This window comes from Magallana gigas, chromosome 7 (assembly GCF_963853765.1).
Source record: "Magallana gigas chromosome 7, xbMagGiga1.1, whole genome shotgun sequence".
Classification (NCBI taxonomy): domain Eukaryota; kingdom Metazoa; phylum Mollusca; class Bivalvia; order Ostreida; family Ostreidae; genus Magallana; species Magallana gigas.
Genome location: NC_088859.1, coordinates 17,073,319 through 17,100,737, shown reverse-complemented (window position 1 = coordinate 17,100,737; position 27,419 = coordinate 17,073,319). Strand labels below are relative to the sequence as shown.

The window sequence follows — 27,419 nt, the reverse complement described above, 5'->3', positions numbered from 1 at the left end:
CTAAACGCAATTAAATTAAATAATTATATAATAGTCATGCAATGATGTTGATCATAAAACACCAAAGACATAAATAAGTAAAATAACAGTCTCTGAGAACCCTAATAAGGGAACAAGAATAATATTTTTTTTTATATACAATCTGATTTCTATAATTGTTTATCTTTTAACCAAAACTTGCTTCTTCTTATAAACTTTAATAAAAAAATGAAATTTCCAAATAAATCCTAAACAATCTGGTTATTATTCTTTTTCTTGGATATCTACATGACCCGTCCACAGGGGTTAACATTCAATGCAAGCATCTATAAGACCAAGACGCGAAATATGTTTATTTCCGTTCTCAAAGGGAAACGATCACGATGTAAACACACTTGATTTTTTCACGTGATCGTGATTCTGAGATAATGATTATGAAAGAACATAACAAGTAAGTGTCGCTTTACTTTTTGTAAGCCTAATTAATTTCTGCTAATAATTCCTAATTTGCATGATAATTAAGATTGTCGCATTCATCATTCATATGTTTATGGTGATCAGCTGATTATTACCGTAAATAATTACGGTGTGTATTAACTGTAAAGGTCAAAAACTGTGGACAATCACTTAACTATTTTTTGCTAATTATACAGTTATTTTAATTCATATAAGTTCCATTCATGAAAAAATTAAAATCTCAGGTTTTAATTAATATTTCAATATTTGTTGTTTATATTCCTATCAAGATTTTTTTCTTTTTTCCGCCTTCTTAAACTTTAAATGACAGAAACATTATTCCATTTTGACAAAGGGCATCTTATCCCACACCCTTATTAGTCGGTATCATTTAATGAAATGGAGAGATGATATATTTAAAATGTGAATATGGTCCATCCATCCCATCCGTCAATTCATCCATTCTATTAATTAAGAATGCCTCTAATTTTGTTGCAATATATATCTATATATGATTGTAAACCATAGATATATTATTTGTAAACCATGAATACATTAAACCTGGATTTAAGAGAAGAGGAACTTTATCTTAGCTGCTTATCTTACACTAGTTTATATTAGAGTTAAACGATTTTCTTTACTTGATTATAAAAAAAAAAATTGGTGTCAATTATAATGATAAGGTAAAGAGGTAAATTAATGTTTTTTCAAATTAAACCAAAAAGTTCTATACAGAACATTCTACAAATTAAGAAAATATGTACTGTAATTAGTACATGTAGTTATATATTTTCTATATTTCCTTTAAAAAAAGAATTTTTTTTTCAGGTTAAATACATGATCATTATAACAAAAAGGATAAAAATTAGTAATGGGACATGCAAACAAATTTCTCCTCCTGCTATGGAAGAATTACCTGATACAGAGGAGAAAGATCTTCACCACTATACTGGAGATAGCTCTGCCCACCTTCTTTGGTTTGATCTTGGTACTAATTCGCCTGAGGGTCACCGGACAGCAGGTCCCCAATGGCCAGAATTGGTCTGCTTGTTCAGATATATTCGAGATGCCGAGATCATCCTTTCCAAAGAAGCTTGCTTTCACACCTGACATTCCTTTAACTCAGTCTCTGATGGCCAAAGTAAAAGACTCCATGGGATATTTTACAGGCAAGCAATTCTTTACGTTTACTCACTGTCGTAAATTTTTGTGCAATGTCATTGAATATATGAAATGTAAAGAAAAAGAAAATATGAAAAGTGATTTCTTTAGGCATAAAATACATTGATGAATAGAATATGTATCATGTTTGAATTTGAACAAATTTTAGACATTCAGGGATTTAAAACAGAACAAGAAATGATCAATTTCCTGATCTTTGCCAACAAAACTGTGAACAACACAGCCAGCTATCTGGGAGGAATTGTCTTTGACAGCGTCACTAAGGAGAACGAGTTTACAGAGCAGATCAGCTACAAGATTCGCCTCAGCTCATTTCCTAGACACGGACGAGGGACAGGCAACCTGAATCCAGCCAAGCAAGACAAGGAATGGTTCACCGAGTTCATGTTTCCTCTCTATCAGGTCCTTGGTCCCCGAGACAACAGCTCTAAGTGTGGGTCTGTTCCAGGTAAAACCAAAATGTGTCACAACTCTCTACATAGAAGATACTGTAAACATATTACATGTACTTTTTGTCGTGTTTTCTATCTAAGGAATAAGGAATCAATGTGGAAAGTCACTGGTAACAATTTTGATCGAGACATGATCAAATCCAAGAAAGCCCAAAGGGCAGTATGATAGATTTTTGGTGATGTAATTTGATAAATTTGCAGTACTTGTTTGTATGATTAATAAATTTCATTATTCACTATTTACACATTATTACACATATTTATTTGCAAAAATTGAAACACCAAAAATTACAGAATCCACATTATTGGATAAATACTGTATACAGGGAAATATTCGTCCCTGTTTTATTTTCGCCCCTTTCACCCTCATTGTCAGAGGGAAAATTTAAAACCGGATGAATTTCAATGTCTCAAATTATCTCTCTGTAAACACAACTGTGTCTGGGCGAATTCAAGATGGGGTAAAACTGTTTTCAAGTGAAGAAGGGCGAAAACTACACGGGCAAAAATAACCCTGCACACTCTAAGTCATACAGACCTCTCATGTCTAGCTTTCTGTTTTTTCCCTCTATGCAACAGGTTACTACAAGGAAGGCTTTCTTGCCCTACAAACCAACATAAACAAAGCAATCTACGAGACAATGGTAGGAAATGCTACCAAGGGACGTCAGAGACTGTCAGAGTTGGGCGACAACATTCAACTGAAGCGACACCCCTACCCACCATACAACGATGACAAATTTGTCCTTGTTATTCAGCAGCAATTCCCACTGATTCTGATCCTCAGCTTTGTGCTGGTGGCACTCAATGTTGTAAAAGATGTGGTTCATGAAAAAGAAAGGAAACTGAAGGTATATGAACTTATTTGTCATTACAGTAATGCACACTGTGGTTTCATCATTGACTCTCCCTTCATGCTTAAAAAATTCGACAACACTTTCCAAGTTGAAAATGAGAAAAAAAAATTTAAAAAAATTGTTGTTTAGTCTGCATTTTTTATTTAGCTTATTTTGTAAAATGCAGCATTTACAACAACCTTGCAAGCCAAGCTCTGCTTGGAATGGCCTGATAACCCTTGGCATGCGGAAATACATTTACAGAGAAACTCTTATTTTTGTTTTCAGGAGTCCATGAAGATGATGGGACTGAACAGCTGGTTACACTGGGTTGCCTGGTTTACCAAGTACTTCATTTTCTTGTTGATCACGTCGGCCATCATGACCATCTTCCTGACGATGAACACAGCCGAGGGACGGGTCATCGGAAAGACCAATCCGTTAATCATCTTCCTGTTCCTGATGTGTTTCTCCATGGCAACCATTGCTTTCTGTTTTCTTGTTAGTTCATTCTTCTCCAAAGGTTTGTGAAAAAATTTTTTGAGATGACTTATATTAATTTTTTCTTTGAGATTCAATGCCATGTCAGTACTTGTATGCTCACTAACACCTCATTTCAAATTCATCATAGTATGAAATTAAATTAAACTGTGTTTTGAACCATTTGAATTATCTTGAGGTGCAATTCTATACAATCTCATAATTTTGTACGGCTGAACCAAACGTGTCATGGAAAGGATATATTCTGGCAGTGGTTTGCGACAAAGGACGAATGACTATGGAATCCAGAGAGCAATCTTTGTAAAGTTTGAATTTAAGGCAGCATGCATAGTTGCTGTAGATTACTTTATGAAGAGTAAACCGCTACACGCTTGTCTCCTCACATACAGTCATAAAATAAATATAAAAACTACATGCTTAAATGAATTTGGCCGAGAACGTCCATTTACCAAGTAACAAAAAACAGCATAACAACCGATGTTTATAGAATTTCAATTGCTATATATCGGGCCACCATGTTTGTTTATACAGGGTGCGACAAAAGTTGTCATTAGAGATATAGCAGGAGTCTTGAAAAACCTCCGTATGGGGTTTAATGATAATAATCATTAATATGAAAGATGATAAATATTCTAGTTGGTTATCAAAACAAAACACTTCTACTTTGCTAAAAGTCGCTTAAAACAGTCTACACAGCATTTTGGGACAAAAAATGATGGTCACTTGTCACGTAAGGCAGGGGGTCGCTTAATGCAGGGTTTTCATATAGGAAATTATGTTGGGCATATGGTTGCAGAGAGTCTCTTAGTACAGAGAGTCACTATGGCAGCCTAGACTGCAATTGTAAAACTGCATGCTATAATTGTTCTAGGGACTACCGTATATATATTGTATGTTAAACAAAAGCTTATGTATTCACTTTTGACCTAAAAATTCATATTCTGGTGGCTGACTTTCTTAGCTTTAGCTTTTTTAAAAGCTAACTTTGTACACCATACATGCAATTATCATTTGTCTGCTTTTTGATCAGTTGATCCATGTCTTTGTCTATCTTGATTATATATCAAGAACATTACAACTGCAATAGTACATTATTAACCAGAGTTGTGTATGTGTTTGTTTTAACAGCTAACTCCGGGGCTGCAGCGGGAGGAATTATTTTTTTCCTGAGTTACATTCCTTACCTGTTTCTCCAGCAGAGGTATGCCACCCTCTCCTGGGGGGCAAAGGTCGCCTCCTCCCTGGTCTCCAATATCGCTATGTCTTACGGGGGTCAGGTCATCGGAATGTTTGAGGGGACAGGTATGGTCAGAAAGTCTGTTACAGTCAAACCTCATTATCTTGAACTTCTATTGACAGAGATAAAAGTATGATAAAACTTCGATATTAAAAGGATTTGAGATATGGAGGTATATGTAAAATATTGTAAGAATAAGTAGTCGGGAGAACCAAATTTCTTTTATATACATATCCATGGTATTTGAGATATTGATGTTCAAGATACAATGTACTGAGGTTCAACTTTACTAATGTTTTCCATTTGAAATTTAGCAAGTGTAATCATGATGGATTAATCTCCAAAATACAGCACTTCATTGATTATCATTAATTTTGAACAGCTGATGACTTGACGATTACTACTGTTAAATTCCTTATTTAACATGATTACCTAATTCCTTGATTCAATTGTTTTGTATCAAATTGCGAGAATATTGTTGAGATTAAAAAAAGAGCGATATTAAATTTCTTGAGGAATTTACAATATCCTCTTATTCCACTACAGGTGCTGGTATCCAGTGGTCCACGTTTGACAAAGGGGCATCGGTGGATGACAACTTTGCCATGCTCCACATCATTATCATGCTGTTGGTGGATACTGTGCTGTATATGATGCTGACCATTTACATAGAGGGGGTGTTTCCTGGGGAATATGGCTCCCCTCTCAAATGGTATTTTCCATTTACTGTAAGTGGAATCCCATCTTTTACTTGTTGCAGTAGATAACAGTGAATAAATGTTAAAGAATCTGAAATAGTAATCTAAGAAATTGAATGTGAACATTAATTACTTTACATATCTACTGGTATTACAAAATTAGAACTACTTTTGCTTCATCATTTCTAATCTAATTTAACAACGTGTAACATTTATCAAAGAATTTTTCCATGTAGATACATAGTTAATTATGTTAAAGAATTTTGACAATTGATAGAAATCCTACTGGTGTGGAACCACTGCCTCAGATGATGTTCCAGATGACAAGAGGATTAGTATTGGTCAGAATCCAGATTTCTTTGAGACTGATCCAGTTGGAATCCGAGCTGGGATCCAGATCCGTAATCTCAGGAGGGTAGGAAATCAATAGAATTATTGTTATTAACAATCAATGTAAAATAGTTTAATGACAATTGAAGATTAGTTTGAAATTTGTGGCATTTTCAGTAAATAGTGTTGATAAAATATTCAGGTTTTCGGCAAGAAAGAGAACTGCAAGGTGGCAGTGGCCGGGATGTCATTAGATCTGTATGAAGGGCAGATAACTGCACTACTAGGTCACAATGGAGCAGGGAAGACAACAACTATGTCCATGCTTACAGGTATATTTGCTTATCTAACAAAAAAGAAATCAATTCTTGAAATTTAGATGCACCACTGATGGAGGTCAAAATCGATTATACATCGTAAAGTTAGATTCTAGTGTTCAGATGTATATGTACTACTTGTTTTCAGGCTTTCTGCCCCCTAGTGGTGGCACTGCCATTGTGAATGGCTATGACATCAGAGAGGACATAGGCAATGTGAGGAGCAGTCTAGGACTCTGTCCTCAGCATGACGTCCTGTTTGACACCATGACTGTCGAGGAGCACCTCATCTTCTTTGCCAAGGTTTGAATCAATGTTTATAGTGAAATTTTTTCAGGATATTTTATAAGACTTTATTTGTAGTACATGTGTTGATATATTTTTTACTGGTATTCAAATGATAGCATTTACTAGATTTTCTAATTATTGCAATTTCAATCAAACCCTTTTAAAACATATTTGTAATTAAAAATTGTAAGATATTCTGCTGTGAAAAGTAACAAAAGAAATACATGACCATGTAACCACAACAGAAAGAAGAGTTCCAAAAAAAACAATTTCATGATTTCAATTCTTTGTTTAGTTAAAAGGCTGCCCCTCAAACAAAGTGAAACAGGAAGTAGAAGACATGCTGTTGTCCATCAATCTGGTCAACAAGAGGAATGCTCCGAGTAAGACACTGTCCGGGGGTATGAAGCGGAAACTCAGTGTAGGAATTGCTCTTATTGCTGGCTCCAAGGTAAGTCCATTGCAGTTGTTGATGTAATACCGGTACATTACAGTTGTAATTGCCATGTATTACATATGTGATAAATAAATAATGTAACACATTGCAAAAGTAATCCATAAGAAAAGCTACTCCTTACAACTGTAATTATTATAGTTATAATCAAATGTCAAATGTTTGTAATATATTTGTAATACATTACAAATGTAATATGTTTGCCAAAAAAATCAAATGTAATGCATTACAAATGAAAATACATTTTATACATGTACTGTAACAGTACATGGAGTATTTGATTCATGTGATGTACGGTATGTACTTGACTCATTATAGACATATGAGATGTAGTTGATCAATTTATAATATTATACTTTACTCATGATAAACTTTTGCTTACATGTACAATGTATTAACTTGTGTAATATAGACTCTTATAATTCTGATGATAAGCATTGATGGTATTGTAATTCACTATTTTTTTTTTATTGTAGATTGTGATTCTGGATGAGCCATCATCTGGATTGGATCCAGATGCCAGGCGACAGATCTGGACTGTCCTCCAGAAGAACAGAGCCGGTCGTACAATGCTCCTGACCACACACTTCATGGATGAGGCTGATCTCCTTGGAGACAGGATCGCCATCATGGCCGACGGAATTCTGAAGTGTTGTGGAAGTTCCTTGTTTCTGAAGAATAAGTATGGTACGTGCTGCTAAAGAATGGTACATGTACATGGTTTTGAAATAACATAAAGTAACATTTGAACCCCTTTTTTCACAGATAAATAAATTCATCACCTTTGTTCAAGTTGTTATGTCAAGTGTTATGGAAAGGCCATTTTATGTAGCTGTTTATCTTAAATTAAAAAAATGGCAATTGATTGAAAATCTGATTCACATATTTTTAAGCAAGTATAGTCTACAAAGTATTGACATTATATATAGAGTAAAATTCTCAAACTCTAAGAGTTTTCCTGTAATGAAGTCTCCGATTTGTTACCATCCCTAATACTTCAACACTCCCATATCATTATTGTACAAATATTAGCAATAAAATACCTGTTTCTGAAAATGTATCTCCACCGGTATATCCCTTTAAGTAACTTTTGCTGTAGCTTAATACTGGTACGTACCCGGTATAAGCTCGAAACTGAAATTTTTTCGTTGTACTCTGTAAATGCCACCTTAATCAATGTTAAAAAACACGATTTTCCACAGGTGCTGGATATCACATGGTCATCGCCAAAGAGCCAAACTGCAATGTCGACCAAGTTACATCGACGGTGAAGAACTACGTACAACACGCGGAGAGGGAGAGTAACATAGGTGCGGAGCTCTCCTTTCGCCTTCCTCACAACAGCACCGGAATGTTTCCCGCTCTGTTTGATGATCTAGACAGCAATAAACAGAAGTTGGGTATATCTAGTTATGGAGTCTCAGTCACCACTATGGAGGAAGTTTTCATCAGGTAAATACAATTACATAATTGTGTAGTGAGATCATTTTTATGTTGTTTATTAATTAAAACCTCGCTCCGAAGGAGAAGGGGGTATACTGTTTTACCCTTGTCTGTCTACCCTTGTCTGTCTGTCCGTAAAAAAAATTCTGTTGCATTTATCTCAGCAACTATTCATTGCAGATTCTTGAAATTTTAACACACTCTTTGTTTAGGCATGCCATACGTTGGGATATAGTTTTATACCATGTTAACTTCCTGTTAAATGACGACTTTGTTTATTTTTTGCCTAAATTTTCCAACAAAGTTACATCATTACAAGATTTCTCAGCAACTGCTTGAATTTTAAAATACTCTTTTTTTAGGCATGTCATATGTTGGGATCTATTTTTCTACCAATTGGACGTCAACTTTCTGTCAAATGTCAACTTTGCTTATTTTGTAAATTAATTCACATCAGATTAGGGGTGTTGGCTCTCAGATATCTTGTTTCGGTCATATTTAAGGCATCAAAATCAATTGGAGGACTTTTTTTACAGAGTTGGAGAAGGAACAGACAAATCTCTGTCAGGTGTTCCAGGACATCACAAAAACAACATGATTCACAATAGCGTCAACATGGACCTCACAGTTAATGGCGGATATCAGGATTTAGGTAGGCTTAGATTGTGATGTCAATTTAAAAATTTTGATAATCTCCAATCACATATTTAGTTCAAGATTATTACTGTATACACACCCGTTTTATTTTCGGCCCTTTTGCCCTTGTTGTAAGAGAGTGAATTTAAGACTGGGCAAATTAAATGTTGCAAATAATATCTCTGTTAAGGTAACTCCGTACCTATAAAATCATGGGTTCAAAGTTAAAAACTTAACTTTTTTTTAACTTATTGGACTTGAATTTCATCAAAAAATAAAAAAAATATATATGTATCCTTACTATTTAAGATGTAAGGTAATAAAAACCAAAGGCTGAAATTATCATCTGAAAATCACACTTTTTTTGTTTAAAAACTAAATATAAGTGGATGGATACTTGTTTGTCTAATTAAATTTTATTGCTTACTTTGCCAGAAAACTAAAATTAATTAAAAAAAAGAAAAAAATTGTTTACATTAGAAAAATTATATTATTTAGATTTATAACTTAGAGAAAAGTAGAAAAGAGTTATTTCCCTTTGTCATTATTGAATTATGTCGAATATAAGGATGAAAAATGCTTATTAAATATCTCCAAGTAAACAATGATTTGAGTTTTTGATGTGCACCTATCATAACATAGAAATTACAAATCTACTTGCAAGAATTTTAATGAATTTATGGTTTATGTAAAATGTATGACGTCACAGGAGGGTGGATTTACTTTAACACAGCTGCATCTGGGCAAATTCAAAACAAGCAAAACCGTTTCCAAGTGTATAAGGGCGAAAATTACACGGGGTGAAAGTAAAACCCTATATACAGTATTTTATATCCCTTTATTTTAGATCTCACCATTGATGGTGAACACAATAAGGACAGGCAACTCCAGGCTCAGCAGTTTTACGGAATGTTTATCAAGAGAGCACTTCACACCCTCAGAAACAAACTGGTGTCAGCAACTCAAATTCTCATTCCGCTGTTCTACACCATCATGGCTCTGATTGTGGTAAAGACATTCCCTGGACCTCATGACTCTAAACCACTCACCTTGGTAGTGGAGAAATATGGAGAGAACACCATAGTTTACAGTGACAATGGCTTTGTAAACAAGTCTTTGATTGGTCAGTTCTATGGCAACCAATTTCAAAGCAGCAAAGATCATGTGACTTACATCAACAGTGTGGCAGGGTATGAAAAAGATTCAAATTTGAATGACTACTTGTTCAAGAAAGGTCAAAACAGTCCAGGACTGTACAATCTGGAGTATGCTGTAGGTGCAGATTTTACCAGGCATCAGAACGCAGTGATGGTGACTGGTTATTTCAACAACCAGGGTTATCATGCTCCAGCCATTTCCTTGGCAACTTTGGCCAATGCTATCCTGCAGTATGTTACCAATAATACTCAGTATACCCTCACAACTGTTAACCATCCTCTACCCAGAACTGAAGAACAGAAAATCCGTGAAGAAACTCAGGGAAGCACTACGGGATTCACCATTGCTTTCAACTTTGTCTTTGGGATAGCCTTCCTCTCCAGCAGTTTTGTCCTGTTCCTGATCAAAGAAAGGGCCACTAAAGCCAAACACATTCAGTTTGTCAGTGGAGTTCAGCCCATTACATTCTGGGCTTCAACTTTCTGCTGGGATTTGATAAACTACATGATACCATGCTGCATTCTGCTGTTTGTTCTTTGGGCCTTTGATATCAAAGCATATTATATTGATGCCCACGCTCTTCATATACTGCTTCTGCTGTTCTTGCATGGCTGGGCCATGCTGCCTTTTATGTACCTTTTGTCTTTCATCTTCACAGTGCCATCAAGTGGTTTTGTTTGGCTGACTATGTTCAACATTTTGGCTGGTAAGTCATCTTTTTCTTAAAATTACATGTAAGTACTACCGGTATACAAATGCATTTTAAATTGCTTTTATTGTTCTTTTGCTGCAGGTGATGCCACAGTTTTAGCTGTTGGCATTCTCGGAATTCCGCAGCTTGGATTAAAGGAGTTATCCAACACCCTAGAGTGGATATTTCTAGTTTTTCTTCCCAACTTCTGCCTTGGGCAAGGGCTGATGGACTACTATTCCAACTGGGAATTCCTGGACAGCTGCCAAGAATTCAAGCAGTTATGCTTACTTATTCCAAATCCATGTTGTGGACGTAAGTTACAATGCAAACTGAAAATTCAATATAGAACTTTTACGTGCAATTCAAACAAGAAAAATATATTTAATACCAGTCCGTTTTTTTCCAGCTAAACTTTGTTCATGCAAAGTTTTATCTTGATAACAAAACCAATAAATACACTTAGACAGTTACAGTAAAAGTGGTTATTTACGCTGCTGATAAAGTAAGCGTTTTCTATTGTCCAAAAATATGCGTGGATATTAAATACATGGATGTGTGATTTACCACCTTAAAGTTTGAAGTGTTTACCATACACCCTGGGGTATATTTGCATTTTAAAGCTTAATTACTTCAGAACAAGTATAACTTTCCCCCACGCATAACCAACCACTTTATAGTATATCAAAGTACCTTATAATATAACAAATCAATTAACAGCCTTAAGGTACCTCACTACACCCAGACTTATACTTTTTAAGACACTACTTCACAAGATGGCGATTGAAATATTTTGTTAAACTGTTTATATCGTTCAATTCGGTTGAATATCATCGTAGCTCAGTGGCTAAAGTCTTGGGCTTTTGAACTGCATATCATGAGTTTAAATCCGCCTGGAGCTTAATTTTGTTCATGTTTACTAAATTAAATTTCCGAAAATGTAATTTTTCATCCAAATTTGCTTATTTGACTTCAAGGTGTAGTGAGCCACCTTAAATGCAAACTTCTTGATAAATGTCTTAATTTTTGTCTTTTGTCTGCAGCAATAAATGGTCAGTGTGGAGAACTGGGCTGTGTGTATTACAACAAGAACTACCTGGGCTGGGAGAAGAATGGAATCGGAAGAATGCTCATCTTCCTATCAATACAAGGAGTCATGTACTTCATAATCCTACTCTTTGTAGAATCAAACCTATTCAAGTCCATCATTTACTACTTCAAGTCTGGTAAAGCAGAAGACCGAGATTCACATTTATCACCTTCTGAGACAACCCCTCTGCTTCAGGGAGAGCGCCCTCTGATGGCTTATCAGTCCAGACAGCACCAGATTTCTCAAATTCAGGAAGATTCTGATGTGGCAGCTGAACGGGAGAGGCTGGCTAAATCGCATTTGTTGACAGACTCGTTGATTCTGCAGGAAGTGACTAAGTATTATGGGCAGTACTTGGCTGTCAATCACATCAGTGTAGGGATACCTCAAGGGGAGTGCTTTGGTCTGCTGGGAGTGAATGGGGCAGGGAAAACTACAACATTCAAGACATTGACTGGGGATGAGATCATGACATCTGGGGAGGCATACCTTAATGGCCATAGTGTCAAGTCAGAACTAGCTATGGTATGTATAAAACACTTTGAAAGAACAGCTAGTAGTTACCGAACCCAAAAATCAAAGTATACTGAAATCAGGCATTGTTTTTAGTTTAATGTGGTAGGATTTAGAAACAAATATGTGCAGATATTTGGTATAATTAGCTTCTGAATTAAGACAATTATGATATGAATTTTTTCATGAAAGTTAAAATATGAAAATTTATTAAGTACCTGAAAGGTTTTACTCTTCAGTAGCTTCATAGAAAGAAAAATATTTTGCAAATGTAACGGTAAATGAACATTAAATTGATATATATTTCAGGGGGAGGGGGGGATTGGGAAGTGTAACTTAAAATTTTTATTTAATATGTATTTATATATAAATGTGCATACATGGAATTAAATTCATCAGATACCAGTACATATATTATTTACTTGGAACAGGTCATAACCACATGATAAGCAAATCTTTAATTGAAAGTACATGAAGTACAGTGTATTTTGAACATGTACTTATTAGCTTACCTTTAATCACAGGTGAGACAGAACCTTGGCTACTGCCCGCAGTATGATGCCCTCATTGACCAGATGACCGGCAGGGAGACATTGTTTATGTTCGCCAGACTCCGGGGGGTCAAGGAGGAGAAGATACCAGCCGTTGTAGAGGGACTGATGGCTGCCCTGCTGTTTGAGGAACATGCTGACAAAATGGTCAAAGCTTACAGGTAGGACCTGACCATATTTTAGGAACAACAAATTTTTAAGTTGTTGGTCCCCAATGTCCAATATGGAATGTTTCAATAAATTGTTGGTAAACTATATTAATCTTGTTATATATAAATCTGTTATTTAGGTGTCTTCTCTAAATTTATTTATTTGGTGGTACATGTATTATATTGCTTTGAGGTCTTTCCTACCAGTAATTAGTATTGTAATGGTTCAAGATATGAATAAAACTAACTAAAATCAGATGTTATGTTGCATTATTATTGCATATTTATATTTGTTTTAGGGTTGTTTATTTCAAAAAGGAACTTCACCAGAAATCTAAATCAGTTATTTTCCTAAATCTTCTATCTTTTATTACATATTTTGTGATAAAGACAACAGTAGTTTTTTTTTTTATTATATTTTTCATTGGTCCTTTCAGCATCAATTTTAAGTGTTCTAAAGCTTATAAGGCAATCTTCAGGATTAACATATTAACATGCACCTTTTACCATTTTCAGTGGAGGAAACAAGAGGAAATTAAGTACAGCTATAGCCTTGGTCGGAAATCCCCAGGTGGTATTTTTAGATGAGCCAACCACTGGCATGGACCCTGTTGCTAGGCGATACCTGTGGAATGCACTGATCAGTGTCCGCGACACTGGAAGAACTCTGGTTCTTACCTCACATAGGTACTCCAAATATTAGAGCGAAATTTATAAATGTATAGATATGTATCAGAAACAGCAGAGTGTAGAATGAGGTTTCAGACTCTCGATCTTTGTGCATTGAAAACCATTTGAACTTTGAGAACAAGATGTTATACATAATGTACATGTAATAGTTTTTTAATGCAATGTATCATTTCTGGCAAATTTAAATTCATTGAATAGCACAATTGTATTATAAATACAATGTTCAGTAATGCTTTCATTACAGTATGGAGGAATGCGAAGCTCTGTGCACTCGACTAGCCATCATGGTGAATGGGGAATTCCGCTGTTTGGGAAGCACCCAACATCTAAAGGACAAGTTTGGCCAAGGATACACCCTGCTGGCCCGCATCGCCTTCACAGAGTCTGGGGAAGCCCCTAACCTCCAGCCATTCATGACTTTCGTGGAGCAAAAATTTCCCGGGAGTGAACTGAAAGACATGCACCAAGGCATGGTCACCTACCATATTGCTCGGAATTCTCACCTGACACTGGGAGGGATATTTGGAATTCTAGAAGGAGCGAAAGCCCAATTCCATATAGAGGACTATTCCGTTAGCCAGACCACTCTAGAACAAGTTTTTATTAATTTTGCTCGCTCGCAAAAACCACCAAAGGAGGTAACTTCCGGTTGCTGTAGTGGATTTTGCTCATGCTGCTGTTGCTGCAATACTCACTCACATGACGAGTAAATTTTTAAAAATTTGAATTTATCAATGAAATTTAACAAAAATACTTTTTATTTATAATTCAGAAAATTGTGTGTGCAATATATTTTTATACAAAACAAATTTTAGTAAGTGTTTTACGTGTACATGTATTAACATTCCATTATTAGAACATATCAATAGAAGGAATACATCTTGTATGCTGTTCTTGCATATGGAACTTTTAAATGAATCACATACACAGGGTACAATATCTAACCATTCATTAAAAAGTATACGTTAACTTGTGCAACAAGAAGAGGATTAAGAATTTACAGGGTTTTTTATAGTTCATGATTTTCCTGGAGTTTGTGATATTGTCAAGTAAATGAATATCTATGAACTTTGATGTGTTTGATTATGGTTAATGCATTATGAAATTATGCAACATCATATTTAAATATCCCTTCATTCAAATGTTTATAATGTGATGCTGGTGTTACTTTGGAAATGAACATCAATTTAAACTGTTCACTGGGATATGAACTTGGTTGGTCACATGATCAAATCCTGTGAATGGTTTCTCAGAAGATTTAATCATGTACCAGTCATGTTCATATCCCAGTGAACTTTTTAATATTGCTGTTTATTACTTATATTTACGTTTGAAAAAGGTAAATTGTTCAGAATTTTTCAAACAACCAGGATTGTATGTTTACAATTATCCAAGTGACAAGTGCATGCAATTTTTTTTTGGATATCATGAATAAGTTAATAGAAAATTGAACGTTTTTGCTATCCTGTAGGTTCACATATGGAAACATATTTACAAATGTAAATATATGTACATGTACATATTATAAAATGTATGGTTGTAAAGGATGATGGATGGTCTTGAGCAATTGTACTATATTGTATTCTGTTTAGACCAGTACTCTGTACATTAATCATCAACAGGTGATCAATGTGGACAGTCCTGTGATACTCATAACTTGTTAATTATTTTTTCTTGTTTTTTTGTATATTTATTAAGTACTCAACACGTTATTACTGGTATTTTTAATTTGTTATTTAGGCCATGTGTTACCTGTATTTGGTTTAGTTAATGTATATTACCTGTATTGTACTCCAAAATAAAAGAGCCAGATTTTTATGAAAATCATTTTATTCTAAAGATTTTACCTTCATGTATACATTTTGTATGCTTTTATTGATACATTTTGTATGCCAATGCACGTTACATAGTATGACAGTTAAAATCATAGAAAAGGAATTAGAAAGAAAGTAGTTCCTCTCTGAAACATGAGGATTTTGTTCATTATAAAAAGATAAATTAAAGCTATTTTTACAAGTTGTGAATCATCTTTTCATTCTGGTCAGTAAAATATGTACTTAATTCTGATTCCATTAATTAAAACAGGAATATTACTGTGGAATCATTAGATTTTGTGGTGGCTCAATTTTTGTGGAATTCTTTGGTAACTCTCATCCACGAATGAACGTTCTCCATGAATTAACGAATTAGGGTAATAAAGTCATATTTCCTTTGGTAGGTATAGGAGAATTCATGAAACTATGTCCCCACGAACCTCTAAAATTTAAGTATTCCACGAAAATTGGCCCCCACAAAATTTTTGATTATGCAATAGTTTTCAAAATGCTTGCCTGGAAAACATGTTATTCTCTAGAATCAGTTTGTTTAACTTATAAAGAACATTTACAAAAACTATAGCACAGTGATGGAAAGTGTACATTGTATCACTCTCTTCTAAGTGAACAAAAAAAAAAAAGCAGTAATACTGGTAATTGCTTAGTTTAAGATATTTGGGGTATTTTAATACATATTCATGTACAAATAGCAACAAATATCATTTTACAAGATTTTACAGTCATGATTGTGATGTAAAATATATTCATACATAATTGATTAAATGTAAACAAATGATAATACATGTACATCTAAATATATAGCTCTGCGTATGGCACAACATACCCTCTTATTCAACCTTCAGTTTTAAAGTTTATGTTTATATCTAAAAAAATTTATAGTACAACATAATACAGTTACTTATAAAGAATAAGATAAAGGTAAGGAAGATTTGAAGCAGCAAACTGAGTTTACACATTATATGCAGTAAATGTATATACAAGAACATGTTTAAATGAATAATTCGCTCATAAATCTCTTTTATACAAACAGCCTCAATGGGATATTCTAAAAAATCAAAATTTCTACAAAATATTTATAATACTAATAAATGTTCATCTAATATCGTAGAAATGTAAAATGTAAATCATTATCCTATATAGAAATACCGGTATACATATTTATCTCCTATCCGGAAAAAAACAAATTATTGGATTCTGGGATGTTGGCAACTTCAGCTTCTCTGTGCGAGCTCCCAAAAAGTTGAAACTGCAATGCAGAGTTGTTTAAAATATCATCCTGCCATTCAACCAGACGAAAGTAATATCATTGAATGGACAGTTTTATTCATTGAGCAGTTTGATTCTTTAATCAGCTGGTTACTGTGACCCCTGGGGTTTTCCCCTTCAGGGTAGGTCTCTGTCGATTTTGACCAGTCGGTCAACCACCTTCTGTATGGCTTGTAGAGTGGGGGAGCCCTCGTAATGCTCCACGAAATCTTTACCTTCGTCGCAACTCTTGGAGAGCTCTGGGTCAAGGGGAATGCACCCTGTAAGCACGAAGTACAGAAAATATCATAACTGATGAGAGAAATTTCAATAATTAAAATACAATTTGGGGTTCAAATAGCAGAGGAAAAAGTGTATGTACCAGTACATGAAAAATGCATACAAGCTCAATCTTTATGAAGACTAAGCAAACAAAGAAAACCTCAAACATGTTGACGCCTATTCAGATTCAATCTTTTTCTATAGTAGTATTCATTTATTAAAAGCAATTACTTTCCTGACTCTACATTTACAAACCTCATATAAAATCCGCCAATGTGAATAGATTTTGTTTCAAAACTCCATGACTCACCTAAAAACGGTACATGGTATTCTTTCGCGAGTGCCTGACCCCCTCCTTTAGAAAACACATTTGTACATTCCTAGGGTAAAAAAAGAATCCATGTTTAAATGACAAATGCATTTACAACTTACAATTTAATGAAATTTTTGATTGAAAATACTCAGAGCTGCCCTTACAGTACAGTTCGGACAGACAAATCCACTCATGTTCTCAATGAGTCCAATAACAGGAATGTGGGTCTTTCTACAGAAAGTTATCTCCCTTTTCACATCTCCCACTGACACCGCCTACAAAGAAATTTACCCCAAATAAATCAACACAAAATCAAATGATAAATACTCTGTTCTCAACAACGATACTGTAATAAAGTTTATCCATTATGATTTGTTTGAGTCATTTTTGTTCTGGGTCATACATGAACTAGATGATCATTAATTCATTGATTTTTAAGTGTGTTCAATATTAGGTGGAAATTGATCGAGTTAGCACAGATCTAATTTAGCACATTTCTAAATCAATTCATTCATATATACCGCCAATTCGTTAGAATACTGTGGAATCATTTAAATTTGTGGGGGCCAATTTTCGTGGATTTCGAGTTTTTTGCTTGTTCATGGGGATGTAATTTCGTGGATTCGTCGGTTTTCAGTTTCAATAAGATAACAAACTCTTTCAAAATTTATTTTCGTTGAGGATGTAAATTTGGTGGGGAGGGCTACCCACGAATACCATGAAAATTGAGCCACCACGAATTCTAATGATTCCACAGTAAAATACACAGCCAAATGTAATATCTTTATTGTACTCCAACAGCAGTGTTCATGGCTGTACTAACGGTATTTCTAGCATTAATTAACATAGATCAGAATGGCTGGTGTTATAGTGATCCAAGTCCCAGATTTTACCTGTGGAGTTGTGACCAGAATGGCACCATCAGGATTGTAGGCCTTCAGATTCTCTATGGCACTGATGTGCTCATCTGTCGTTCCCGGGGGTGTGTCTATAATCAGGTAGTCCAAGTCTCGCCACACAACATCCTTCAAAAACTGTTTGATCATTGCTGTAAAATAAAACCAATTGATGGAATTTGTATGCTTCTTCAATTGTAGTTTTACTAGTTTATGAAGATTCAAAATCTGTGTTTGCTTATTTACGTTAGATATGAAACTTTTTTTTAACAATTTTGTTAAAGGAAATAATCAATTAAAAGCTAAGCTCCTCTGATATGTGGTATAGTATAGATGTTATATACCTGTTTTCTTTGGACCTCTCCAAATGATGGCATCTTGTTCATTTTCCACCAGAAACCCAATTGACATTAGAGCCAGTTTCTGCTCTTTATCTACAAATACTGGTAGCCATCTGAAACATAAAACAATTCATGTACTTAATTTGAAGGTTTTTTTTCATTTTTTAAGTTTTTCGTCTTCATTTTGGAATGGTGTAAGTACCATTTACGACAAATCTACAATTTACATGTTGAACCCCTCCCCCCAAAAGTACAAAGAGCAGCATCTTTTATCTACTCATTTAGTAATACATGTATTAAAATTACTTTTATGTGGGCAAAAATAATGTCTGTGTAATTCAAATATTACTCAATTTAATTTTTTTGCTTCCAATATTGGTATAATGAAAGTTTATTCATTTAACCATATTGTAGTCAAAAAGGTTATTGCAAAGCCCTGTGAATATCATCAAACTTATTAAATTCCCTATCAAAAAAAAGTAATTTTTCAATAAAATTTTAAAGATAAGGGGAATAAAAAAGACTTAATTTTGAGCATCACTTTAAGTGTGTTCTTTGTAACCATGCTTTACTGTAATGACCCTACCCTTCTGAGCACTGATGTATGTCCTGCTGATGGACGTTAAACATCCGTGGAATGCTGGGACCACACAGGTCTACATCAAGCAAGCCAACCTGTCCACAGAAAAAAAATCAATAATACATGTAAAACTAAATTTTTTTGGTAAACTTCACAAACATTTTTCTGTTCATGAATTTAAAAAAACCAAAGTTCTGACAGTTCCTAGAAAAGCTGTCAAATTTAACATTAATCTATATAATTCACATTTCAAATCTGTTTATGTTAATTTTTTAATAAAGCAAGTGCAAAAATTAGAACGGCAACGCTACTTTTTAAAAATAAAGAATATTAGATTTGCATTTAGATATAAAAAAGAACTATTGGTCTGTAATCACCCTCTAAACATCCTTGTATGTATATATCCCTGTAAAATGTAATTACAATCTTTAGTGAATTTTCCCTCGATAAAAAGTAAATCTTTTTTTTTTTTTTTTTACTTTGGCATTGTTTTTCATGGATAGAAATGAAATGGGATTTCATGCAAATTAGAAGTTCTTCTTCTTGATTGATTCACCTTTTTCCCAGCATGCCTTAGTCCAAGAGCTATTTGCGTAGCCACTGTGCTTTTTCCAACACCTCCCTTTCCAGACATAACCAGAATGACATGACGAACAGCAGACAAATGGTCCACGTTAATATCTAAGAAATCAATTAATAGATATCATTACTGAGGCATCTCTCTTCCTATAACATGTACCAGTATGTTGTACTATTCACCTGTGGTAATGGACACCTGCCCATTACAAGCACAAACCAATCAATGAAATTGATGACAATGGTCATAAACTATGGGTAAAATCACTGTACTATGGTGACAAGTAAAGAGCAGTCAATATATCTAAACATGTAACGTCAATATCTGGTCAAACATTAATACATGGAAACCAGTAAACAAGTGTTGCTGTATTGCTCTTTAGTGTGTACCCTAAGCCAAATTAATTATAGCCTGTCTTTTTATAGACAGTGTGTTGTGTAACATGTTATGAAAAGTATCATTATCATCATATTAAAAACAATTTAGAAAGTGTATTCCAGAGTTGGGGTCAATTACTTTGAAAAGTAATTAATTACTTTCAAATACATTGACAATTTTACCAATTACTTGCAATTACAATTACATTGATTTTTAAAAATGTAATTAATTACTCTCAATTACTTTGATAAATGTAATTAATTACATTTCAATTACTTCAGTTTTATTTTTTTAAATCTTGAGAACATATACATATATTAACAGCATTAAGATATACAGGGCTTTATGTACGGTCATGTTTTTAAAGGTTGTATATATATTTCAGTTCAGATCAGATTTCTTGAAGATTTTCTTTAACATTAAATTCATTAAGTACCATCAAGTTCATTTTGGTTCTGAATAATATTTTCTCTATAGTGAATTAATTTTTATTCACATGTTTAAACTATGTTTATTCAGAAAGTACAACTTTCGGCAGTACAGCATATCAGTATATAAATAATAATTGCTATAATTCACATGAATGAGATATTTTGATTCCCTTGAGTCTAAAATCAATTGGGGTTCTTGGGTATTGGAGGAGTTCACACCTCCACAAAATTAGATCTTTACCTATTGCTCTGGGCAGTGTGTCATGCTGTATAAACATATGAAACATTATGGGACATTTATTAATTGTATAAACAAAAGTCCATGCCAAACATGTATAAATTCTATTTATCATTATAAGACACTTTTTTTAATATTTTAAACTTGGAAAAAAGTAGTTGAGATGTAATTGAAAAGTAATTAAAAATACACAATATTTTTGGAATGTATTTAAATACATTCAATTACTTGTAATTGAAGACAGACTCAATTACCAATTACTTTCAATTACTTTGAAAAATGTAATTAATTACACTCAATTACAAATACTTTTTTCAATTACCCCATCCCTGGTGTATTCTTACTTGAATTTCTTCTTGTGTCACTGTTTTTACTGTTAGGACTAATGTATCAGTGTGTTTTAGTTTTTAAAGGCGGAGTACAAACTAGAAACTTCGTAAAAATACACAAATTTCGTTTGTTGTCACTGTTTAAAAGTTTTTCATAAAGAAAGTCAATTTCATAAATAAAATTCCTTAACCAATAAAATTGGATATTCCCGATAAATGAACACTTAGATCGATAGAAAAGGTACAACCACTTACCACCCATGGGCGCAGACATTGTTGTCTTTATCAATAACAAGCTTGTGTCTAGGTGAGAAAGACGCTTGTATGTCAGTGGAATCGGTTGGATTGATCATTCATCGGTTGCACGAAAATGGAGCAGCTAATATCGAAATCGTCTCCTTACTTTTACCCCTTGTCACTGGGATTTACTGCTTTAGTTCTCATTTTTTCAGTTGTGTTTACTTACAAAAAATTGCAAAACAATCGGCACCCAGAGCCTCGATCTGAACTGCCAGCAAAAACCCAACAGCAGCGAAAGATGGATTGTGATAGTACGAACAATGAAGATAACACTGGAGGTAAAACTTTCTCTCTCTCTCTCTCTCTCTCTCTCTCTCTCTCTCTCTCTCTCTCTCCATCCATCCGTCGTGTCTTTAATTGATGTATGACATTTTAAGATGATAATGGACAGGAGAATTTAATTATTTGTACCTACAAGCAAAACCATGATTTTGTAAATCTTTTTTAGGTGGAGATGGTCCAGTATATCCACCAAACCTCCAGCCAGAAGTTGACCCTATGACTTACTGTGAACACATACAAAGTGAAGTGAAAAAGGCCAAGCAGCGAGTAACAGCCAAGAAATTCAACAAAGAACTGACAGAAGAACAAATAGAAGAGGAGAGGGAGGTTCAGAGGAAACAACTGCAGTCAATATTCGAGATGATGAAGACAGACAGCGAGAGGTTCGGAATCAGTAGCTTGGATGATGTTCAGAGTCAAATGAAACTGTACGCATAGTTCTGCCTTCTGTGTCTTTTTAACCAAATTTTTTTTATTATAGTTGTAGTTCATAGCGTGACATATTTTCAGAATCTCAAAAAATCTGTTTTTAATGTGACATTTGGGTTACTTTTTTAATGGCATAAAAAACAATGTGTGATCATTTTTTTTTTTATAATCAGGAATTTTAATTTTTGTACTTCAATAAAATTAAGAAAATGAATTACATATTTGTTTAATCTCCACCATACAATGTAAAAGTTTTCAAAGCCTGAATAAATTGGTATTCTTACTTGTTCTCATGTTAAAGAACAAATTCTAGATTATAATAAAACATCCCTTTTGCTCAGAATATTTTTTAAAACTATTACATTCCAATATTTGTTGTTGTTTAGATTGTAACAAAACTTTTATTTGAAAAAAAGTAAAATGAAATGAATAGACAATATTTAATTGTTGTATATGTTTTGTGCTAATGTGTTGTAACTATGGTATTTACCTATAGTTTGTTTGACTTTAATATTATTTTGGGCTGCTCCATACATGTTAAGGCATTACCTGGAAGACAGGTATAGAAACAGGTTCTTTACCGAAATTATGTTTGTAAAATTAATAATAACTTTGAATAATTTAAAATTTTGTATGCTTGTTAAATTATAGATTCAAATTTAGTGCAATGATGTGTTTCGAAACACTGCCTGTAAACATTGATTAAAAAGCATTTGTTTGAAGAATGAAATATTGATTTAATTAAGATACTAATTAAAAGAATTTTCGTGAAAAGGAATATGGATTTTTTGTTCATAATCTTCATGCAATAAACTAAAGATACTAATTAAATGTATTTGAAGTGACAAGTTGTGCAATATTCCATGTAAGATCTCATTCGCTAAATTTATTTGCATTTAATACTTTTATGGCATAGAAATTGAATTGTGTTTGTGAATAATTTTAACTATAAAAGATAGTCTTGCTGTTGGAATAGCATTTATAATGGTGCAAAATTCAACAAATAAACCAGTAACAATAAATTTAATTATAGATCTAGGCTTTCCTTGATGATTTTACCATTTGAAATTGGTCATTGTTATCCATTGATTATGCAATTAAAACAGAAGAATTTTGTTTCAAAAGTCATCATGTTCTTTTCCGTCCTTGATCTTTCTTTATCTGTAGTTCAGTCCGTTTTGTTTGTGTTAAAAGTTATTGTTTACTGTGTTTTGTTTTTTTATCAATAAAATATTACTATTTTATTTTTCTTTTGTTTTATTTCCATTTACTTATAATATATAGTGTAAGAGTTGCTCTCATTTTGCACATGTTCGAAAATCAGGTGAAGAAAAAATGTGCCAAATGTGCCTTGCCCAGGTAAAATAATTTGGGTCTTACTCTTCAGATGCTCTAAAGTGATCTTTCTGTTCATCAATTTTATTTGTCCAGAGTAACGATATTTCTCATTGGCTAAGTTGGGTTCGAACTTAGACCATACTGATGGAAGAGGTTATGCAGTGACCGTGAGCCAATTTTATGGATCAAAGTTCAATGCCAAAAAACATCTGTGTAAAATCCTTTCCTGGAGCATATTTTAACTCCCATATGTTCAGCTGGGATCAAACTTTCCCCATAGCCTGGCAGTAAGGAAAGGTTGTGTTTGAACCAATTTTATAGATTTAAAGGTCAAGATCAAAAACATCTTGGTAAAATCCTTTCTGAAACTCTTATCTTAATGTCCTTGACCTGTCTGTTATAAACTTTGACCCTTTGAGATGGTCACCATCTGAACAATGTTTAGTTACTCTAAGTATCATTATCATAGTTGCATGAAGCAAAGGTTCAATTCAAATCTATCAACCCCGATAAAGAAAGAAAGAAACTGAGCAAGGAAAAGCAAGATTCATTTGAGTAATTAAAGGATGATGTTTACTCAAAATGAAAAAAAATTCCACTGATGATAATGAAAATCCAACTATTGTGTGTTATAGACCTTACATGGTAGTGTCATTCTTCACTTTCAAAAAAGTAGGCCAATGACCTACTTTTTGAGTTAATGGCCATTGAATATTTTTTGAAAATTTAAGAAAAATCCATAAAAATTTTACACTATGACTGAGATTTTCTTATTTGTGAAAACAATACAAATTGCTTAACTTTTTAACAAATGAAATACACTTTATGGATGGTAGTGACATTAAATAGATACAAAACATTACGTTTTCATTCACAATTTTTATAGATATTCTAGTCCGAATTTTCTCCTTCAGTTTTCAAATTACTACCGATTTTTGATTCAATCGAACAAAAAACCGAATGATGATAATGCTAAAACATTTATAGTATTAAACTAAGTATAGTACGAAAGCCGAATAGGGCCACATAAAAAAATATTTTTATCTCGTAATGACGAGAAAAGATCTCGTTATTACGAGTTAATTATCTCGTTATTACGAGAAAAGATCTCGTTATTTCGAGAAAAGATCTCGTTATTACGAGTTAGTTATCTCGTTATTACGAGAAAAGATCTCGTAATTACGAGAAAAGATCTCGTTATTACGAGATAATTTTCTCGTTATTACGAGAAAAGATCTCGTTATTACGAGAAAAGATCTATATAAAATGGTGCGTTTCTGAAAAAGAATTCGACTGGATCACACTTTAAGTCTATCTTTTTCATTTCAGAAACGTTGATTCAATTTTGATCAATATTTAAAAATAACAACGATCATTATTCATTAATTTCTACATATCAAAATGATTGGTTTCGACATTTTATCTGGTATTAATAAAAGGAAAGAACTTTATGTAATTTTTCTATTCAACTTATATATATTATAATTCCACTCCGAAGTAAATACCAGGTAGTCCTATAGTCGTAAAAACACAGTTTTATTAGTTACAGATAACTTTAATGACTATATAGTTTCAGTCATGGATATGGATACACAGGATTTACCCGAATTTGTGTTTTAAATGTTCATACACAACCTACATGTATATTGAAAATAATTGATTTTATATAAACATTTTGGAGTCTGAAAAAAATAACACGTATCCTTCTTAATTATTGACATACAGTTCAATGAATTTTTTAATCAATTTGCTTTGCTAATTCTTCTGAAATTTCTTTAAAACTGCTTGCTCCGATTTTATATCAAATTATGCGTTTTAAACGATGTTCATGCTAAGTAAGTGTATATTAATAGACATTGCAGTAGTTCATACACTTTATATAAAAAGAATAGAATAATGAAACGCGCCATTTCAAAACTAGATCTTTTCTCGTAATTACGAGATAATTAACTCGTAATAACGAGATCTTTTCTCGTAATTACGAGATCTTTTCTCGTAATTACGAGATAATTAACTCATAATAACGAGATCTTTTCTCGAAATTACGAGATCTTTTCTCGTAATTACGAGATAATTAACTCGTAATAACGAGATAACTAACTCGTAATAACGAGATCTTTTCTCGTAATTACGAGATCTTTTCTCGTAATAACGAGATAATTAACTCGTAATAACGAGATCTTTTCTCGTAATTACGAGATAATTAACTCGTAATAACGAGATCTTTTCTCGTAATTACGAGTTAAAAATATTTTATTAAGTTGCCCTATTCGTCTTTCGTAGTATAGTGACCTTTCTCTGTTGGCATAAAATTTATATGAGGTCAATGATCAAAATTTTGAGATATGGTTTCTTTTATCACTTTTAAGCATTTTTCAATATGCATGCCATACAATTATCTAAACGAAAAAGCAAGATAAAACCAACAGAAAATATGCAAAATTATGTTGACTAACAAATAAAATTTTAACTTTAAATATCATAGTACTACCAAAAATATTTCAGTGGAAAACAAAATCTGAAAAATTTAGTCCGAATTTCCTCTGTTTTGTTAAAAGTCAAACTTTGTCATAGCCTAATTCCATAATTTAGTAAATATATCGATTGTTATGTCAAAAATAATTCATTTCATAAATTGCAAGATTACAAAGAACAGACTGTGTACAAAAACAACTTTAAATATAGCAGTCACTGTGGTTTTTATTTTATTTTATTTTTTTATTTTTATTTTTTTTACAAAAATGGAATTAAGTTGCTTGGGTAGGCACAGAAAATATTGATTATTGAAATTTTTAGGTGGTTGAGAAAGCTTTGAATCTTGCTACAATTTTACTCTAGTATTTTTCTGAAGGTGATTTGACAATATCAATGATAAATTCTTTGACAATTTTTTATTTTGTTTAAGAGATTTATTTAAAACAAGTCAATCATTTTTCTATGTAAGCTATAGTGTACCCTTACATAGCCTTAGTTTTGAGATTGTCTTCACAATTCTCATTTATATATTTATCCGTAATTGAATAGAATTTGTACCGAACGTTAATGAAGAAGCAAACGGGGACATATTTAAGGAATAAGGAAACATTCATTTTTAGAGTATTATGAGGTGATAAATTGGTCTGGGCGTGGTCAAATCCAATAAAGCTCTTCGGGCTTTATGATATATTTGGCCGACTGAAATTATAACCTCATAATATTTAAAGAATGATTCCTTATTACTTATATTTATATTATTTCCATTTTGTACACTTTAAAACAACATGAATTTAAAACCACTATTTTTTCATGAAGCACATGCTATGTATTACTACGCGGCACAGCCAATACCGTTTTTCGGTAATGCTCTAAGACACGCCCATTTTGTGTCACCCGTGTTTTATGATGTTATTGGGTTTTAGGGTTTAAAATCGATTCGTAATGTTATCACAGACAAAAACAGTGGAAAAAATAAATATAAACGCATAATAATCATGAGATTTTAATATCATGCAAAGACTTTTCTTCCTTTTTTCTCTTTTTTTTTTTGGGGGGGGGGGGGGGTGAGGGATTGATGTGAAAATATTATACCCCTTGTTAAATTCGATTGTAAATGCCACATTGTAATTTTTAAATAAATATTATTGCAAACTGAAGACGAAATTTGGCTTCAACATTATTTATGACAAATGTTATGCCAATTTAAACGATTTAAATTTTGATTTTTTTAAACATTCCTGACTTATAATGAAATGAAAACTAGTATAAAAGTAATAAATCACGATGTATTCCCCAAGAACCCAAAGTTGTTTTGTTATAATAATGCTTACATATATCCTGCTTGTAAAGTATTTAATATTGTTATACTTTCATGTTAAATACTGAAATCTGATTGGTTAAGACGCAGTTAATAATATTTACTATTACCCTCAGCGTTAGCAACACACTTGGCAACGGGTAACATTAAAAAATGTTAAATGCGCGAAAATTATGCGCGT

At 33.1% G+C, this 27,419-nt stretch overlaps 3 protein-coding genes across 3 annotated transcripts; 2 read left to right on the top strand and 1 right to left on the bottom strand.

Annotated features, from left to right (window-relative positions):
- The first annotated feature begins 283 nt into the window (after window positions 1–283).
- LOC105332185 (phospholipid-transporting ATPase ABCA3) lies at window positions 284–15,669 on the top strand. The gene is made up of 20 exons (XM_011434648.4): window positions 284–430; window positions 1,264–1,604; window positions 1,766–2,065; window positions 2,649–2,920; window positions 3,194–3,428; window positions 4,535–4,708; window positions 5,190–5,371; window positions 5,619–5,756; window positions 5,874–6,003; window positions 6,137–6,291; window positions 6,572–6,727; window positions 7,207–7,417; window positions 7,933–8,182; window positions 8,710–8,825; window positions 9,657–10,673; window positions 10,761–10,973; window positions 11,702–12,273; window positions 12,786–12,973; window positions 13,478–13,648; window positions 13,896–15,669. Exons 2-20 carry the CDS (start codon window positions 1,307–1,309, stop codon window positions 14,359–14,361), a joined length of 5,244 nt encoding a protein of 1,747 aa, XP_011432950.3. The 5' UTR covers window positions 284–430; window positions 1,264–1,306; the 3' UTR covers window positions 14,362–15,669.
- On the bottom strand, window positions 15,368–21,488 carry LOC105332184 (cytosolic Fe-S cluster assembly factor NUBP2 homolog). The gene is made up of 8 exons (XM_011434647.4): window positions 21,352–21,488; window positions 19,700–19,824; window positions 19,150–19,238; window positions 18,567–18,676; window positions 18,220–18,374; window positions 17,491–17,601; window positions 17,324–17,393; window positions 15,368–17,012 (listed from the first exon to the last, which is right to left on the bottom strand). Exons 1-8 carry the CDS (start codon window positions 21,368–21,370, stop codon window positions 16,870–16,872), a joined length of 822 nt encoding a protein of 273 aa, XP_011432949.2. The 5' UTR covers window positions 21,371–21,488; the 3' UTR covers window positions 15,368–16,869.
- Window positions 21,467–23,351, top strand: LOC105332183 (matrix-remodeling-associated protein 7). Its single transcript, XM_011434646.4, has 2 exons — window positions 21,467–21,674; window positions 21,845–23,351. The coding sequence occupies exons 1-2, from the start codon at window positions 21,467–21,469 to the stop codon at window positions 22,114–22,116; spliced, it is 480 nt and encodes a 159-aa protein (XP_011432948.2). The 3' UTR covers window positions 22,117–23,351.
- The last annotated feature ends 4,068 nt before the right edge of the window (window positions 23,352–27,419 follow it).

Excerpts from the sequence above, each read along its gene's own strand:
- LOC105332185 (XM_011434648.4), top strand. The coding sequence starts at position 1,307 with ATGGGACATGCAAACAAATTTCTCCTCCTGCTATGGAAGAATTACCTG. Across the intron at positions 7,418-7,932 it reads GTTTCTGAAGAATAAGTATG|GTGCTGGATATCACATGGTC; the intron begins GTACGTGCTGCT and ends GATTTTCCACAG. Across the intron at positions 12,274-12,785 it reads TCAAGTCAGAACTAGCTATG|GTGAGACAGAACCTTGGCTA; the intron begins GTATGTATAAAA and ends CTTTAATCACAG.
- LOC105332184 (XM_011434647.4), bottom strand. Across the intron at positions 18,677-19,149 it reads ATACATCAGTGCTCAGAAGG|ATGGCTACCAGTATTTGTAG; the intron begins GTAGGGTCATTA and ends TTTATGTTTCAG. Across the intron at positions 17,602-18,219 it reads TTCTGGTCACAACTCCACAG|GCGGTGTCAGTGGGAGATGT; the intron begins GTAAAATCTGGG and ends ATTTCTTTGTAG.
- LOC105332183 (XM_011434646.4), top strand. The coding sequence starts at position 21,467 with ATGGAGCAGCTAATATCGAAATCGTCTCCTTACTTTTACCCCTTGTCA. Across the intron at positions 21,675-21,844 it reads CAATGAAGATAACACTGGAG|GTGGAGATGGTCCAGTATAT; the intron begins GTAAAACTTTCT and ends AATCTTTTTTAG.